The sequence below is a fragment of the Liolophura sinensis genome, chromosome 2 (assembly GCF_032854445.1).
Source record: "Liolophura sinensis isolate JHLJ2023 chromosome 2, CUHK_Ljap_v2, whole genome shotgun sequence".
NCBI classification, from domain to species: Eukaryota; Metazoa; Mollusca; class Polyplacophora; order Chitonida; family Chitonidae; genus Liolophura; species Liolophura sinensis.
Window position 1 is genome coordinate 5,151,895 of NC_088296.1, and position 17,912 is coordinate 5,169,806.

The window sequence follows — 17,912 nt, forward strand, 5'->3', positions numbered from 1 at the left end:
CGGACCGGGCTCATCCGACCTCCCGTCTCTCCCCAAGTAAGGACCAAAGTGACGTGTTGGGCGTGAAGATCTCGCAAGACCAACACGCTCTCAGCTACCAGGATCCCGTCCTCGTAGATTACGGGTCGCAACCCACGGCAAACAGGTCGCTCCCCAGTTGCCTCTCACACAACCGGGAAGCCTATTATATTCACGGGGCTCACGTACAGGAGAGCTCTAGGTTAATCGACTTTTACGACAAGCTTGCCTAGAGGACTAAGGCAGACCTGTTTACTCTTACGAATTTGGCGTAGTTTTTACGAATTTTACCTGTAAACTACGCCACTACGCTGCTGTCGAAATAATTACGATTTGTAAAGTGTTGATACCACGAATTTTACGAATAGATTGTGTAAAATATTATGCGATATAAATGAACGTGTCAACTAGATTCAAAGCACGGGAAACAACTCTTTCTCAAAAAACCAGCATCGTGAGTAATCTCCCTTTGCATCTAAGTCTCCGCTCAGGGGTGTTCATGTTATATATGTACTGAAAACCGGTTGTAGACGAGCGCTGCACCGCGCCGTGGAGAATTCTGTGTTTTACCGCCAAGTCAGTCAACCATGTCGGACTCGAAGCGAGCTCATGAGTCAGACGACGACGAAAGTCGAAAGAAAAAGCGGGACAAGGCTTCAAAACAGAGATTTCGGAAGGCGTATAATAACATCTGGCCATGCCTCGTTGCATCTGGTAAAGGAGAACATTATGTGCATTGCAAGTTGTGTAGAAAGGATTTCAGCTGTTCACATGGCGGACAAGATGATTGCAGGAAACATATCAACTCGTTATATCACAAAAACATCGTTTCGAGAGCTTCTTCATCAAACAGCATGGCCAGCTATCTCGTGAGGAGTGAGAAAAACAACCAAACAAAACTACAACAACAAATTATAGCAGCTGAAGTTATGATGTGCGAAATGATAGCTGAGCTAAATTTGTCCCTGGCCACAGCTGATTCTTTAACCCAGTGCTTCCAGAAAATGTTTCCCGACTCTGAAATAGCTAAGGGTATGCGCTTCTTCTTTGTTTTATCTTTGTATCATACAATTAACAACAATTCTCGTCAAGGCAGACGATATATAGGCCTGTTATGTTACATTAACACTAAACTCTTATTTTAAAATTGGGGCGGGGAATAGGACTACAAAGCCTAGTAGTACTGGATATGTTGATCAAAACTGATGAGCATTTTCTTTAGGGCCATACACGAGTCGAGGGTTCAAATCTAGCTTTGGTCGGGGGATTTTGATGGCACTTTTAGATCTGCTAGTAGATATGTAGTGTAGACCTAATACTTTCATTGGAATTTTTATATTTTTTTTTTATATTTTATTACAGGAATGAAATGTTGCAGGAATAAAGCGACAGCTGTAATTAAAAAAGTAGCAAATACAGCTAAAGAGTCCCTTGTTCAGAGGATGAAATCCCAGCCGTATACAATTTCTACTGATGGAAGTAATGACAGTAATAGCAAGCAGTAGGCCTACCCAATAGTGGTGAGGTGTTTGAATCCAGAAACAAACGAAGTCACGTCTGAATGGCTCAGTCTTGCAATCTGCAATGGATCTGCCACAGGTAACCGTATTAAGGCTATATTGTATTATATATTGCTGTATAGAAATATATTAATTTTATATTATTGACGAGTGTACTTGAAACAATATGACAAGTTTTAGAAACCATATTCTCATTTCTGTTATTAACTTGCTATGTTCATGCTACATATAGTTGATTTAAAATCTAAAAAAAAATGTTTATTTGAATGTTTACAGGTGAAAATATATTCAAGTTAGTGGATGCTGAAGTGAAATCTGCTGGGTTAAGCTGGACAAATTGCCTTGCTTTGGGCTGTGATAATGCAAGCGTCATGGTTGGTCAGCACAAAGGAGTGTATGCATATGTTAAAGGAGCACATGAAAGTGTATTCCTGGCTGGTTGCACTTTACATACCATCCACAATGGGGCTAGGAAAGCTGGAACAGAGTGTTTGCCTCCCTTTGAAGATGCCTTGACTGATATATACTACTTCTTCCAGAAAAGTTCAACAAGACTTGAAAAATTTAAAGCTGAACAAGACTTCTGTGGAAGCGAACAGAGGAAAATGCTCAAGCATGTGTGTACCAGATGGCTCAGTATAAGCAGGTAGTTTGACTAAAAAGTTTTAAAAATGCTTCTCTAATACCACTGCCCCCCTCCCACACACACACACTCAAAAAAGTGCACAAAGATAGAAAATTAAAACAAACTCCCCACCCACCCCCATTTTCATAAAAGTGTCATTTGACTTATTTTGCACTGCCGTCCACATTTAATATTATGTGACCAGATTGTCTTACTAAATAAAACCTGGTTTTCTCCACCCATAAAACTGACAACTCCTTCATATGACTGCAAAATTGTTGACTAGGGTGTTGAACACAAAACACACACATACTAAATAAAACACAGACTACATTTTAGGAGATCAAGATGTTGACTTTATATACAATGATTTGCTAATGTAGCTATGACTTATGCTCATTGAATAGTCAAGCCTTGGAAGTAACCACAACTTTGATTTTGTTTCAGGTGTGTTGCTCGTATGGTACAAAACTGGGACGCACTCAAACTCTACTTCACTCATGAAAAGCAGTAGCTGGCCAAGGGGCCAAAAAGGGATGGATCCTATGCAGGAAAGAAGATCGAAAGCATATTAACTTTTGTTCGCTCACCAACAAACTGTTTATTTGCTCACTTCCTGCTCTATGTACATTCATTGTTTGATACAGTCCTTGTTGCCTTCCAAGCTGAAGAACCAAAAATTCACATCCTTGGCAGATCTCCTCAACGACTAGTGAGGACAATATTTGAGTGTTACCTGAAGCCTTCAGCATTGACTGGGAAATTGTTGCATGAAGTTCAGTACTTACAGTCTTACAACTTAAAAGACAACCAGAGTATACTAATTGGTGATGCTGCTGAAACTTTCCTCAACAACAGAGAGGCTAATCATCTAAGAGAGGAGAGGATCAATGATTTCTACAAATCTATTAAGAAGTATTATGAGGTCTTAACAAAGTACCTTTTGGAAAAACTACCTCTTTCAGATGGCTTACTGAATCACGCTAAGGTGGCAGATCCAGCCGTAAGGTCCAGCATAGATGACAAAAGCATTAGATTTTTTGTTGATAGATTTCCATGCCTTCTCCCAAGAGATGTGCAACGCCAGACAATCCTCCGTCAGTTTGCAGCCTACCAGAGTTGGAATGAATACTACATGGGTTGCAATTGGCAACATTCTCGACGAAAACGACGAGTTGTGTTTCAAGGAGTTATCAGTTGTCATGTGTGGGATTCTGACAATCCCTCATTCTAGTGCACATTGTGAAAGAGTTTTCTCTTGTGTTCGCAAAAATCGGACTGATCAACGGTTTTGTTTGTCAGACAGTACCATTGAGAGCCTGCTCCTCCTGAAATCACGCCCTGGAAGATTTGACAGGAGAGCCTACATTTCCTCTGAATTAGATCGCTTTAAGTCTGCATATTACATTTCTATGACCACGTAATTAATGCCAGTGGCAATCTCCCAGTCTTGTGATTTATCACAAATTTGAAACATTTCGAATGGCTATTATGATTCAGTATTTATGGTCAGAAATTTTGTTGTAATGAATGACAATTCCTTACTCGTTCACTTTCTTAAATCAAAGCTTGCCATGTTAAATAACTGAAAAAAGTAAATGCATAATTTCATAGTTGAGGGTGTTGATATGAATCGATGTATTGTGGTTGAAATGGTTGGTAATGAAAGTTTTGCTCAGTTTTAAATGATATTCCAATACATCAAAAACAGGAACACTTCCACAGATAGATGCTGTAGGTGTTCATCACTTCAAAATAAAGCATTGTGTTAAAACTACTAATTTTTGGTTCAGATTACTAATTTTTGTTACTGAGATTACTCCAAGTAAAATTTAGAGGTAAACAGGTCTGCTAAGGTCGTATTCTTATCACCCCGGAAACCCCACGGGGGTCAACAAGTGGAAAAACCATGAGATTGTTTACGGCCAGAACCAACAACTAGAACTCAAGTGCAGATGTTAAATTTAGTTGGCAACAGATGTAAAATGCTGTGTACTTTAGAGGGTATAAAAAACTGAAGTTTTGTGGGACACTGGGGCACAGGTACGTCTTTTGCCAATTCACTGGGTTAAAGAACACTTACTTTAATCGGAAATAAAACCTATGACAGATATCCTTGGAGACAGTAATTTAACAGTTGCAGCAGCTAATGAGATCAATATCCCATACAAGGGTTGGCTCCCAATAAACTTTACTAGGAGACAATAGTAGTCGGGAAATTATTGTCCAATTCCTGGTGTCCGAATGTGAAGGGCATGAGTGAGCCTATTATAGGATAGAATGTGATCAAATTCTATCTGGACAACAGTCGTGAAACTGGACTTGACTTTAAGGTTAATTTTATGCAGTGAGGTTTACCCACTATAGATAAGACAACATTAACTGCTGTGGTTAACTTAATTAATCAGAAAGCAAACACAGAATTGGGCTTTGTAATTACAGGTAGAAAAAGCTACAAAGTGCCAGCCGGAGAGACTGTTGTAATGACATGTTTCACAAGAGCCAGAGTCGATGATCATTCGGATGTAATGTTTGAGCCAAATGTGAAGCATTTGTGGCCTAAAGGTGTACAGGTTCATGGTTCATTGGTGTCTGTTAACAGAGGGACCAGGGTGGCTGTTGACGTATTTGTAACAAATGGGTTAACACAAGAAGTTAGTATTAAAGGGGGTTGCCATGTTGGTACATTGCATCAAATTCAAACGGTCATTCCCATAAATGTTGTAAAGTCTGTAGAAACTTTACAGTCAGGTGTTACATTTAATCATGGAAAGGAACTGTGGCATCTGCCAATCGACTTAACAAACAGTTGTCTAACAGAAGAACAGAAATACAAAGTTAGGCAAATGTTGTATGAAGAGTCTTCCGTGTTTGCAAGGGATGAAAATGACATTGGCTTTGCCCCAGACCTGCAGTTAGACATTAAGTTAACAGATGATTAACCAGTTCAGCAGAACTACATATCCGTGCCAGTTCCTCTCTACCAGGAAGTCAAAGACTATTGAATAATGCTGATCGAGAATGAGTGGGTAAAGAAAAGTAAATCACAGTTTCCTAACCCAATGGTTTGGGTCCGGGAAAAGGACGGCTCTCTGCGTCTTTGTATAGACTACCGGAAGCTAAATCGGAAGACTGTTCAGGCGAGGCTGCCAATCCCAAGAATCCAGGATGCCTTGAACACTTTAGGTGGGAAATGCTGGTTTTCCCTACTGGATCAAGGGAAAGCCTACCATCAAGGGTTTGTAAAGGAAGAGTGTCGGCACATGACAGCATTTATTAGTCCTTGGGGATTGTACGATTGGAATAGGATTCCCTTCGGCCTTTCTGGTGGGCCAGGCGTCTTTCAATCCTTTCTGGAGAAAATCCTTAGTGACATGCGGGACAAGATCTGTATTCCCTTGTTGGACGATGTACTCGTATTCAGCGATACGTTCGACGACCACCTTCAGCACACTAGAAAAGTGCTTCGCCGCCTCAGGGGCAGAGGGATAAAACTGAAACCAAAGAAGTGTGAGATGTTTCGAGAGGAGGTTCGATATCTTGGCCACATGGTGTCAAGGGATGGCTATCGGATTAATCCGGCTGAGAAAGAGCCTGTGCGAAAACTCAGACACTCTTCCACAGACGGTAGGACAGCTGAAGCAGATATCAGGCTTCCTCGGATATTACCGGAAATACTTGGCCAACTTTTCTAGACGAGCAAAACTGCTCTATGATCCCTTGAAAAGGAAATATTCCCCTCAGAAGTCAAAACTGTGTAAAAAGTCCAAGTACGCCCAAGTAATTCCTAAACAAACTATCCAGTGGACTGCACAACATCAAGAAACACTAGATGAACTGGTTGGTGAACTGCTGTCCGAACATGTCATGGCATACCCAGATTTTGGTAAGAAGTTCACTCTTCATGTGGATGCAGCGCAGAAGGGCTTAGGAGCTGTGTTATACCAAACGAGGGACAATGGACAGTTCCCTATGGTTGCCTATGGGTCGAGGACGTTAACTCCTGCAGAAGAGAAGTATTACCTGCATTCGGGGAAATTAGAGTTCCTAGTCCTCAAATGAGCGATCTGCGAGAGATTTCGTGATTACCCATATTACTCTCCTGGATTTGAGGTTTTTAATGACAACTCATTGACATATCTTAAAAAGTGCCAAACTGGACAGTACACGGCACAGATGGCTTGCTGAATTGTCGGACTTTGAATTCACAATAAGGTATAAACCAGGTAAAACAAACTGTGATGCCGATAGGTTTTCAAGGATGCCTCTTGATATCAATGAAGCCAGGAAACAGCACCCACAGGTCATTGCCCAGGATGCCTTACAAGCTATCATTAGTGGTGTAAATACTGCAACCCGTCCGGACAATGTTCTGATCGTTTCGGTGTCTAGTGACGTAAACCTTGTGGCAGAGTTCAAGGTGACCGACTTGTGCTACAACCGTTGCAAAGAATACCCTTTCAAGAGATTATTAAAGCGCAGGAGGGCGATGAAGACATTGGTGTTGTGATACCGCATGTCAAAACTGGTAAGCGCCCTTCATTTAATCAGACGAAAGTACCCTTACAACTGCTGAAAGAATTCAGCAAGCTGAGCTTCGACGAAAATGGTGTGCTCGTGAGGAACAACACGTTACCTGGAGGAACAGAACGTACTCAGATTGTGCTTCCAAAGAAGTGGCGAATACTTGCTATGAAAGAACTTGCATGACAATATGGGACACATGGGCGCTAAACCAGTGATCTCACTGATACGAGAGCGCTTCTACTGGCCTAAAATGGCGGCTGAGGTAGAACATTACGTCAACAGTGAGTGTGGGTGTCTCAAGGGACAAGGTGCCAACGCTACTCGAGCACCTCTACAATCAGTTGTGACCAGCTCACCGTTCGAACTGGTGTGCATTGAATTTGTCCATCTGGAAAAAAGCTAAGGGTGTTTCGAGTACTTGTTAGTAGTTGTTGGACCACTTTACTCGCTTTGCACAAGTGTACCCCACAAGGAACAAGGCTGGGAAAATCTGTGGCTGAACGGATTTTCAGTGACTTTATTCCCCGGTTCGGATTTCCAGCACGTCTTCACCATGATCAGGGTGGGGAATTCCAGAACGAGTTGTTTTGTCACCTACAGAAACTTTGTGGCATGGTTAGCTCGAGAACAAACCCACTACCACCCACAAGGAAACAGGAGGCAGAACGGTTTAATCGGACAATTTTAACCATGTTGAATACCTTGTCCTCCAGAGAGAAGCCTAACTGGAAAGAACACGTGAACAAACTTGTACACGCCTACAAATGTACGAAGAATGATTCTGCAGGTTATTCGTCGTTTTTCCTATTGTTCGGACGATCTCCTCGTCTTCCTGTGGACATCTTGTATGACATTCAGACACCGAGAAATGCCAAGACTCACAAACAGTACGTCCATGAGCGGGAAACAAATTATGAAACAAGCGAACAGACTGGCATCTGAAACAGCAGCAAAATCAGCAGCAAAGGGCTAGAAGAACTACGACAGCAAAATGATGTCAAACATCCTTCAGCCAAATTATAGGATTCTTGTCCGGAATTTATCAGAACGAGATGGACCTGGAAAACTGAGATCGTGGTGAGAAGACAAGGTGCTTGTCGTCCTTCAGTGCCTAAGTAATGACAGTCAGATGACAGATTTTGCTGTTTAGATTTTGAACTGATCCAGAACATTGGGATTGTTGAATTTTTAGTAGAAGGTTATGATCAGTTACAGTTGATTCAGCTGTTGAGTATTATACAAGGGCACGAGACTTCAAAAGTGATCCACTGAAAAAGTTGCTGTTTTCAATTCAGTTTTAGAAAAGATTGGAAAACCGGCAAGGTAATGTAATCTTTCTACCTAAGAGTAGAAGTAGCATCACATGAATCTGTTGAGAACAGAAATTTGACATGGATTTTGTTAGACTGGCCATCTAATAAAATTTCGCGTTGAATATGCCTAGGTTATTATCTTATGGGTGATGTAGCGATAGCTTTGGTGGAATCAGCTGAAGTGTGGATGAGCCATGAACGTAGCTAATGTCGGGAAGTTCAAAGCTCTGTAGTGCACATACCGTTCAAAATAACTCAACCAGGTCAAATGTTTTGGAAAGCTGGTATGTATATCTGCAAGAAAAATGAAAAAATTCCAATGACAAAGTATTTTACATTTTCCATTGACAAACATTTAGAAAATTATGGATTTTCAAGTAGATTTTCTTGTTTACAGCAGTGTTAAGAAAATACTTAAAAGCCAAAAGTGTCAAAGATATATCAAAAGACAGGTAATTTATCTGACAATTCCAGACCTTTATATTCCCCCAAAATCGCGGCGGTAAACGCCGTGCCCAAAATAAATCCGCCCAAATTACGCTGCTCCAAAAAAATTTATTATTTCTCCTAATAATCGCTTTGGCAAGCAGAAAATATCATCACAGGCTGTTAATCCGTCGGTGGCTAAATAGTGTATCGTGTACGGTTCCCTCGTAGCGGACTTCGGTGACTCGTACATTGTACAGGTGACAATACACGTGAATCACGCGTTCCCCTTAGCCCGTTATGCATGGGAGCTCGGAAAGGTACCAGTTTAAAGACGGGAAAAACGAGAGCGCTGTATCGTGAATGGTCTACATGTGCTTGTTGAAAAATGTAAATAATGTCTTAATAATGAGTCAAGTCAACGCGGACGTCCCAGAACGAGTGGCAAATCCCACAACAAGGGCAGCTCAACCTACCTCACTAAGAGGAAAAATATTGGCCCGCCCAGCATCATCAAGAAAACGACACTGTGTCGGGAATTCAGCGCTTTTTCCATCCAGTCTCAGGGACCGGGAGTTCAGCGAGTGACGTGACCGTCACCAACGAAGCAAGTAGGCCTGCCAGCGAAGCCGGTGGAGAAGGGAGTGTGGAAGTAAATAGCTCGGGTTGATCGAGTCCACAGATTACAGGCATTGACACTGAATTTTCCCGAGCCAAAAAACCAAAACAGTTAGAAGGTGGCGGTTTTTACTGAGCAACCTGTCAGGGTGCAACAACAACAACTACTACTTCTACTATCGCTGCATGTGACGCTGACCACTCACAGTCCAACTACTACAAATGCTGGTGGGCATGAGAAATATTTGACTTCCGAGCCGGCCCCCACAAGTCATCTTTTGAAACAGTTGACAGTGAAAGTCCTTACTTCTAAGTGCACTACCACCAGTAATACAAGTTCAGCAGCATCTTTGGAACACAGAAGAGACACCGAGTCGGAGATCGTAGATTCGCAATGTGGACAGTATATTGCAGCAGTTCCCAGAGTTTGTTATGGGAATACTGGGGTTCATATGTAAAACTTGTTCAGTTTATGCATCAGCTCAAGATAGACAGAAGCCTAATGCCCAGGCGTTTATCTTTGGTGGCTCTAACTTAGGTGAACATCCAAGTGACAGACTCCATTCACATCTAAAAACAATTTACATTTACAGTGTTTAGAAAACGAGAAGCAGGCAAGAAGAGTGTAATCTATTGGAGGACTATCAGGACTGTTGATTCCAACCATATCAGTACAGTAGAGAGAAACCGGCAGTATATTTCACACCTGATTTTTTCTCTGGGACTACTTCATAAAGCATCAGATTGCAAAGTCACAGCTTAGTGATTTTATTCATTTCCTGGATGAGAAACTTCAGCAGCCTGTGACCAAAGATTTTTTGTCAAAATCCAATAACTCCCAACTATGCTAAGTACTTAACAGGCCAATCAGTTGAAGAACTCCTTACTGCCTACAGTATGTGGTGTGAAAGGAAAATTAAATCTTCTCTTGCCAACAATTCAGGAATAACATATTTTGCAGACGAGAGTCAAAGCCACAATGACAATGATGAAATTATTAGCTTTCTGTGTTGGGTGGATGCTGATAAATTCTTGGCACATTTGTTCCTCACATCTTCTTGAAAATCAAAAGTGCAGCAGACTTAGAAGGAAGTGACTCTGACTGTGTTGAAACAAAGTCCTATTTTGATGCAAAAAGTGTGTACAAAAGAATGAAAGAAATCCTGCAGGAAGATGGTATTTGATATGGAACTCTGTAAATTTATCTGCTTTGATGGGACGAATGTTATTGTCTGGTGAAGTGGGAGGCGTACAAAAACTCTGGCGAGACAAGTACCCAACTGCAGTTTATGTCAACTGCCGAACCACAGACTTGCCTTAGTCTTTGTTCATCTCAAGAAAAAGTATCCTCTCGTGAGTGATATGATCAGCTTCTTCTCGACATTTATCTAGCAATAGACTACAGTAAAGTAGCACGGTGTGCTTTCCAGAAAATTCAAATGATCAACTGTGACCAACCTCCGCTCAAAATGTTAAAAGCATGTGTGACAACGTGGCTGTCACATTTTAAAGCCTCCAAGAGGGTGTGTGACCGTTTCAGTGAACTGATAGACACATTCACCAGTATCTTCTCAAAATCAGGGGACACAAAGTATCTGAACATTAATGAGAGGCTTACCTCCCCTGAAACTGTGTGCACTGTACTTCTCATGACAGACATCTTAGAACAAACAAACAAACTTTCACTCATGCTCCAGTCAGACTCTGTGAACGTTGCACGTGTTCTTGAGTACTTGGAAGTGATCAAACAGTTCCTTTTGAGCTTACCTTCAAATGATGGCTATTATGCCAAAGCAGATGAGTTTCTTAAATTAGCTGAAGAATATAGACAAGACAGCGTAGGCCATGTTCGAATAAGTAGAAGTAGCACAAGGCAGAATGATTTCAACATCCTGAAATTCGAAGCTGAATTTGTCAAACCGTTTTGTCAGTCTATGGTAGATGAACTAGACCAAGCATTCTTTGATGATCAGCATCCCACTGTTGAGTATCTCATCAGTCTCTTTGTCAATCCAATACAATCCCCCAAAACAAACAAACAAGATTTCATCAAAGACTCAGATAAAACTGATTTGGAGATGAAATTTGGCCATTTGATCAAGTTCTATGGGTTGTCATCTGAGGCTGATGTGTCCTCAACAGTAGAAGTGTACATCAAGGAATATTCAGAACTTGTGTCGCATGTATGTGCAATGAAAACAAATCACCAAACTGGTGTCAAACTGAAAGAAAAGTTTATTTCTGAGAAATTGCAAAAGAAACAAAAAGAAAGGGCAGAGTCAGCCAAAACAGTTCCCCTCCATGAGATGAAGCCAGGGCCGTATCTAGAGCCATTTTACTACCGGAAAAGGATAGGGCGCCCAAACTGTCAGGCGCCCAAACTAACCCAGCTAAATAGTCAAACTAGTAAATAAACGAGGGATGAACAGCACAAAACAAACGACAGACACGCGTGTGTGTCTTTCCCAGTACCCTCAAGTTCCCAGTCAAAAATCCGGCGAGGGGGACAAATCAAGGAAACCTTCTCGGGAAGCTGGGCCCAGCCGGCGAGCACATCGTGTGAATATAGACCACTAAAATACAAGCCACGGCTGTCATACATGCAGCGCCCTCTAGCGGCCTGTTTGACAACCAGTGGTTAAAACTTTTGACATCTCGTAAAGATGAAGCAGTCTCGCTCCTTTGGCGGGAGACCGATAACCTCAGGAAAATCACATAATAAGCTATCAAAAACATACGTAACTGCCGACAGGCAATTATCAGCTGTGCAAAGGAATGCTGCAAAGACAGGCCGGTCAATCGCATCTTATTTTGCACCGGTAAACCCCTCAGGAACGGGTCTGTCGGACATGGATGAAAGTGAAACCAATGAAAATAGGCCTATTCCCACGACTGAAGCTGCGGACACTACGGAATCAAGCTTGAATGATATGCCTACTACGGACGTGAGAGAGGGAACATCAGGCTGCCATGGTTTGCCAGAAGACTCCGTTGAAAAACGTGAACATTTCAGGGATAAACTTGCCACATTTTCCAGAAAATTCCCGTGGCTGGAGTATCGATATGGCGACGGGGCGTACTGTGTTGTCTGCAAAGCCGTTTCGCTGGGTTCGGAAAAGGTTAAAGCGTGGTCAAAACGACCACATAATCTTGTTAAGGATGACAAATGGAATACAAACTTAAAGAATCATCAGAAATCCAAACGCCACAAGGAAAACGTCCATGTGCTTCAAATGGTAAAAAAATGGAAAGCTACCGGCAAAGGCGGAATACGGACTCAGGTTAGTGATTATTCTCTGCTTACTCGGCACATATTCATAGTACAGACCAACTCGTTGGTTAAATAATTTATTTAAAAATATTGTAGTACATAGTATTGGCTTCAGTAGATCATGTTGACGTCAAACTTGTTGTCATGTGACTCTTAAATTGTGAGGTGTGACATTAAACCCTAAGCGTGCATGGGTTCATTCATTCAGTTTAGAAGGTAAACATATGTAAAATAAACTTCTTCTGTAAACTTTTCCAGTATTTTCATCTTGGCTTGAATCCAGTCATGTATAAGTGCATTTTTCATATTTGAAGTCAGGGGGACCCATTTAATAAAAATAACTTGACTCGTCTCTTAAATATGTCATTTGCAGATCACGATTTTATAACTTTACAAGCATGTTTATTTTATATATATTTTAGGTGCAAGAAGGGGTGACTGCCAGCAAAAAAACAGATCACACACGGAACCGCAAACTTCTCCGCCACCTGTTAAAATCCCTCCTGTTTTTGATCCGAAAAAGATGGGCAGCCAGAGAAAATTATGAAGATTTTGTCAGATTTATTGGAGACGAGTTGGAACATCCTGACCTCCAGCAACAATTCGCTCTAATGAAACAGAATGCAACATATCTGTCAAAGACAACTGTTGACAATTTCATAAAGCACATAGACAGCTATCTTGAGGAGGAGTTGATTACAACTCTAAAATCGGTTTCATATCTTACCCTGGAGGCAGATGAAAGCACGTCTGAGTCTGGAAATGAAATGTTAAGCATTTATGTCAAATTCATGCATCCACTTGCGCATACTGTAGAAAAAAAAATTCTGTGTCAGGTCAAAATGGGTGCTTCTAAAACTGCAAAAGCGTTACACCAAGCTATCACAGAGGCTCTTCGTGACAGAGGTATAGACTGCACTAAAATATTTTTTGCTGGTCTGGACACCACAAATACTATGTCAGGTGAGAGAGGTGGACTTCAGAGACTTTTGAGACACTCCCATCCTATGTGCAAGTACCAGCCATGTCGGTCCCATAAGTTAGCCCTTGTGCTTTTTCACATGATGAAATCAAATGCCTTGCTATCTGAAATGGACAGCCTGTTGATTACTGTGTGGAAAAAATTCAAATTCTCCACCAACAATAAAGCAGTTTTAGAAGAAACGCAGAGTATTGAGGGAAGCAAAACTCTTAAGGTAAATTTAAAATTGCTGTACTCAAAATTTTATGAATTAAAATTCAAATTTTCCAAAACAAATATCATGACATAGGATTCCATCCCAACAGTTTATGTCTAAAATATTTAAACAATACAATTAATTTCATTTTAGTCTGTGCAATCATACCCATAAAGCCGAAAAAATCTTATTTAATTTATTATGGATCAATTATTGGCAGGTTAACTCGACCTCACCAGTGTTGTGTATTTACATAATTAAACAAGAAAAGACAAGATGCAAATAACTCATTTGTCCATGTATATTATACATGTAGTTTATTACTTATACAGATGTGAAAAGAAGTATTCCCAACTGTCAATTATGTACCACAGGTGTTACATGTAGTACAACTATATTCAATGACCTTCCTTGGTCCCTATTGACTATTTATACTTTCATTTAAATCCTACAGAAACAGTCAATACAAAATTAAATACTGCATCGCTCACTTTAATACCATTCATGTGGGTAATGGAATACAAAAACTGACTAGTTTTTGCAATTTGTTCTATTTGTTTTATTAGATCATCAAGGCCTGCACTACGAGATGGCTTACTCATGGACAAGCTTGTAGACGTACAGCAGACCTCCTACCTATGCTTTTGGATACTCTGGACACAGTTTACCACGCTAATCATGATCCTGAGATCAAGGGAGTACGTGACCAGCTGTGTAGACCAGAAATGGTACTCTTCATCCTGTTCATGGCCGATTTGCTTTCATTAACAAATAAGTTTTGCAAGTACCTACAAGGCCGCCAAGTTCAGTTTTCTTCACTGCCTTGTGTGAAAGATAACTTCATTGAACAGGTTCAGGTTTTCAAGGATGATCCATCTACTATGGTCAGTGGAGTCTTTTCAGCGAAGTCCAAAGATTACACTCTTCTAACACAGGAACGCTCAGTGAATGTCCGCAGAACCAGAGGCAGACAAGGCCAACCAGTTGATGAAGACACACCGGCAGACATTGTCAAAATTTTCTGGAAGGAAACAGCTGTGCCTTTTATACAGGAATTTGTTGAGGAGGTAAATTCTGCCTTTGATGTTCCAGATCCTGTTCTGTGTGCTTTCCAAAGTTTAAACCCGGTGACTTTGCTAAAGGTGTCGTTTCTGACAAGGATGTTCACCCTGCTTCTGCACAACTGGACACGTTATTTACATTTTATGGCAACACAGTGACAGATGTACATGACGGGGAGCATACAGCTGCGGGCCCTATATTAGTCTCTAACAGCACAGTGGATCAAAAACTCGAACTGGAAGAGTTTTGCAGAGCTGTCAAAGTTGCTGTGAATGCTGCTGATAAAGACATTTTGGAGAAAGCAGCCCATTTAAGGGATGAGTTAACAGCAAAGAAGGCTCTGGATATTGAGTTACAAATTACAACATTTATCGATAAGAACAGATTGACAAGTGCCCAGTTGTTCAAGTCTATAAAACAACTTGGGACATGTGAAGAGCTATTCCCCAACTTAATGATATTACTCAATCTGGCATCAATAATACCATCGTCAACTGCGGAAGTGGAGAGACGTTTTTCATTAATGAACCTTCTTTGCACTCCTCTGCGTGCCAGCATGCTTCCAAACACATTGGATAAACTTCTTAGAATTTGTCTGAACGGTCAAAATCTGACAGACCAAGATGTTGAAGTCATTATTGACAGATTCAGGGATGACACTTCTGTAACAAACCGCCGTATAACTTTGTGACTCTACAGTTAAGACACTCTACAGTTCAGAGAGTATGCTTTGTTTCTAGACGTTTTGAATCATGTTCCATCATATCCAAGACATGAATTTATGTACCGCGATGCGAGTAACACCCCATTAAAGAAACGCATTTGTTCCTCTTATCTGGTTTTTGTTTTAGAATCGTTTCTCCCCCTCCCCTTGGGGCCTTGGGAGTTTGGGGGAACAGCACCTTAAAATATTTTCTAGAAATGGCCCTGCAAGCAGTTAGAAAATGAATTGAAAGAGATTAAAAACAGCAGAAATTTATCAGTGGACCAGGTTTTGGAGTTACTGTACACAAATGATCTACAGGGCTTGTATCTAAACACAGTTTACTTTCTGTCCCTGTGCTGCATATTGCCTCTTTCCAATGCAATCAGTGAGAGGGGCTTTAGTCACATGGAGCTTCAGTGTGGCAATCTCCAAGGGTCTATGAAAGACACAACACTTGATAAACTTCTCAGGGTAAGGCTCTTTCCTCTAAAACTCAACACACAGATGGTTAATGAAATCATTGATGTGTTTGACAAAGACTTTAACAAGGACAGGTACATTAAGCTTCATTAGCCTGGGCCAACTGAACAGTGCAGCCTGTTATGCAGTTACACAACTAATGCTACATGTACATGCATATAATATTCAAGTCAAACATTTCTGTGGCCTCCTTTAAACCTAGGGCATGGTTTAAACAATGGATGTGTTATCAAAATAAAAATGGCCCACAATTGTGTGTGTTCAAAAGTATATATAAGTTGTGTTTTATATTCGGCATTGGCATGTCTTCATTTAGTGTCCGAATAAAAATACTTCACATTAATTTGTGACCATCAACCAAATGAATCTCCAGGCAACATGGACTGGTAGCTTTGGCTCCGGGGTCTTCCAAAACGCCGCTATTTTGGGGGATTTCGGGGCCAATGACTGTGCCCAAATTAGGGGAATATAAAGCCCTGAATTCACTTACAAAATATAGGACATACCTTTTAGCAACTTTGTGCAAAATTTGACTTAAAGTGATACAGGTGGGTAGCAAAGCGGATTGTCTAAATTCCAGAAAACTACATTTTGATCACCATCAAAGTAAACATATGCATCCAAATTGATATAGAAATGCTCATAGGCACAGTTTCCATGGATAGGGCTAAAGAAAAGACTAGTATCCCTTTTACATAGTGATTCACATGATAAAACCCTTTAAAAGATCACCCACTTACCCCCCCCCCCCCCACTACCCCCCCTTTCCCGTTTCCCCCATGGCTGCCATTGGTTGGCTGGCTTACCTCAACTCACAGTGCAAAAGAATCCCACCACCTGTGTTGTTGCCTCAGACTAAATTAGTACTTTCCACATAACAAACACCAAAGTGTGACACTGGCATCTACAAGAGATAAGTAGAGGGGAGAAATATGAATTTGCCACTTACAAAAATAAAGCCACACAGTACATGCACATTGGTCATTCAGACAGTCAGCAAGGCAACCCTCCCAAGACATGTTGAAGGGACCCAAGAAGAGGGGAAAAGCTATACTCTTTAACCTGTAACAACACAGAAATCCTCAAATAATCAGTGAGAAATTACACCTGTAATCAGGTTCCACACTGGGTGTTCCTGGGTGGGCATGAGGAATGGACATTCAAACTGTCCGTACATATATGAGAAACCTGTGACGTTTCCCCGGTTGGGGGGGGGGGGGAATGGAGGGTTATGTGTCATGGTGTAGTACCGGACCAATGACGGGGATTCTAGGTCAGCCAAGGGAGTGGAAGACTGCATCCGATTGGTCAGGCCTTTGAGGAAGCTGAACGGCTAGCAGACCCCACTCACCTAGGTAGATCCCAGTTCAATATATGCATAAACCAGGCAAAGTTCACTGACGCCATGTTTGGGAGACAAGATCTAAAGACGGAAACCAAGACGAAAGCTCAATAGGTATTAAACTAGGATGTGAAAGCCATATGTAGCTGTCTGTTTTCTAACTTGTGTGTGAGGACATTGGAAACATAAAAAAAATCCCAGTTGTCCAGGGAGGTGGATGCCACACTGGGCCAGATACTAAAACAAAAACTCCTTGAGATGTTGCAGGAACAGCATACTATGTTCTGGTGGAGAAAGACACCTGGTGGGGCAGAGACTCATTTTCACAAGGGCAATATTCCAAACAGATCACACTTACATGTATGCTAGAAACTTGAAGTTGATCATTTTTGTTCCAACGCCACACATACTGTGTGAGTGCACATGTAACTTGTCAGAGGAATGAATATACACATGCAATGAAAAGTACATGCCTACAGTGGTTTATTTTTAAGTTTAAAGAGGAAAATTTTCCTTGTCCACTTCAAGTCTATGCCCCAAACAGCAGACAGTGTTGCAGCAGAGATGCCTGTTTTTAATGTTTTGTGACCTGCAGGATGATTTGAAGCACATTTACCTAGTGTGTGGTGACACACATGGGAGGAACCTGACTTGGTTTGTAAATTAAATGCACACTGGCCCTCTCTACTACTCTAGCCAAGTAATTAATCTGCTGATGTGTTTTTATCCACCTATGTGAGGCTGGGCCCTTATATGTGATGAAAGGCCTTATTGACCATCCTTAATCACACCACCCTATCTATCAGCCACATACTCCAATTTCACT

General features: G+C 41.2%; 1 protein-coding gene across 1 annotated transcript; it reads left to right on the forward strand.

Annotated features, from left to right (window-relative positions):
- Window positions 1–11,710: 11,710 nt before the first annotated feature.
- Window positions 11,711–15,249, forward strand: LOC135463044 (uncharacterized). The gene is made up of 4 exons (XM_064740364.1): window positions 11,711–12,328; window positions 12,741–13,514; window positions 14,063–14,563; window positions 14,614–15,249. Exons 1-4 carry the CDS (start codon window positions 11,711–11,713, stop codon window positions 15,247–15,249), a joined length of 2,529 nt encoding a protein of 842 aa, XP_064596434.1.
- The last annotated feature ends 2,663 nt before the right edge of the window (window positions 15,250–17,912 follow it).

Coding starts and splice junctions, on each gene's coding strand:
- LOC135463044 (XM_064740364.1), top strand. CDS start 11,711: ATGAAGCAGTCTCGCTCCTTTGGCGGGAGACCGATAACCTCAGGAAAA. Junction 12,329..12,740: donor AAGGCGGAATACGGACTCAG/GTTAGTGATTAT, acceptor TATATATTTTAG/GTGCAAGAAGGGGTGACTGC. Junction 14,564..14,613: donor TACAGGAATTTGTTGAGGAG/GTAAATTCTGCC, acceptor TGCTTTCCAAAG/TTTAAACCCGGTGACTTTGC.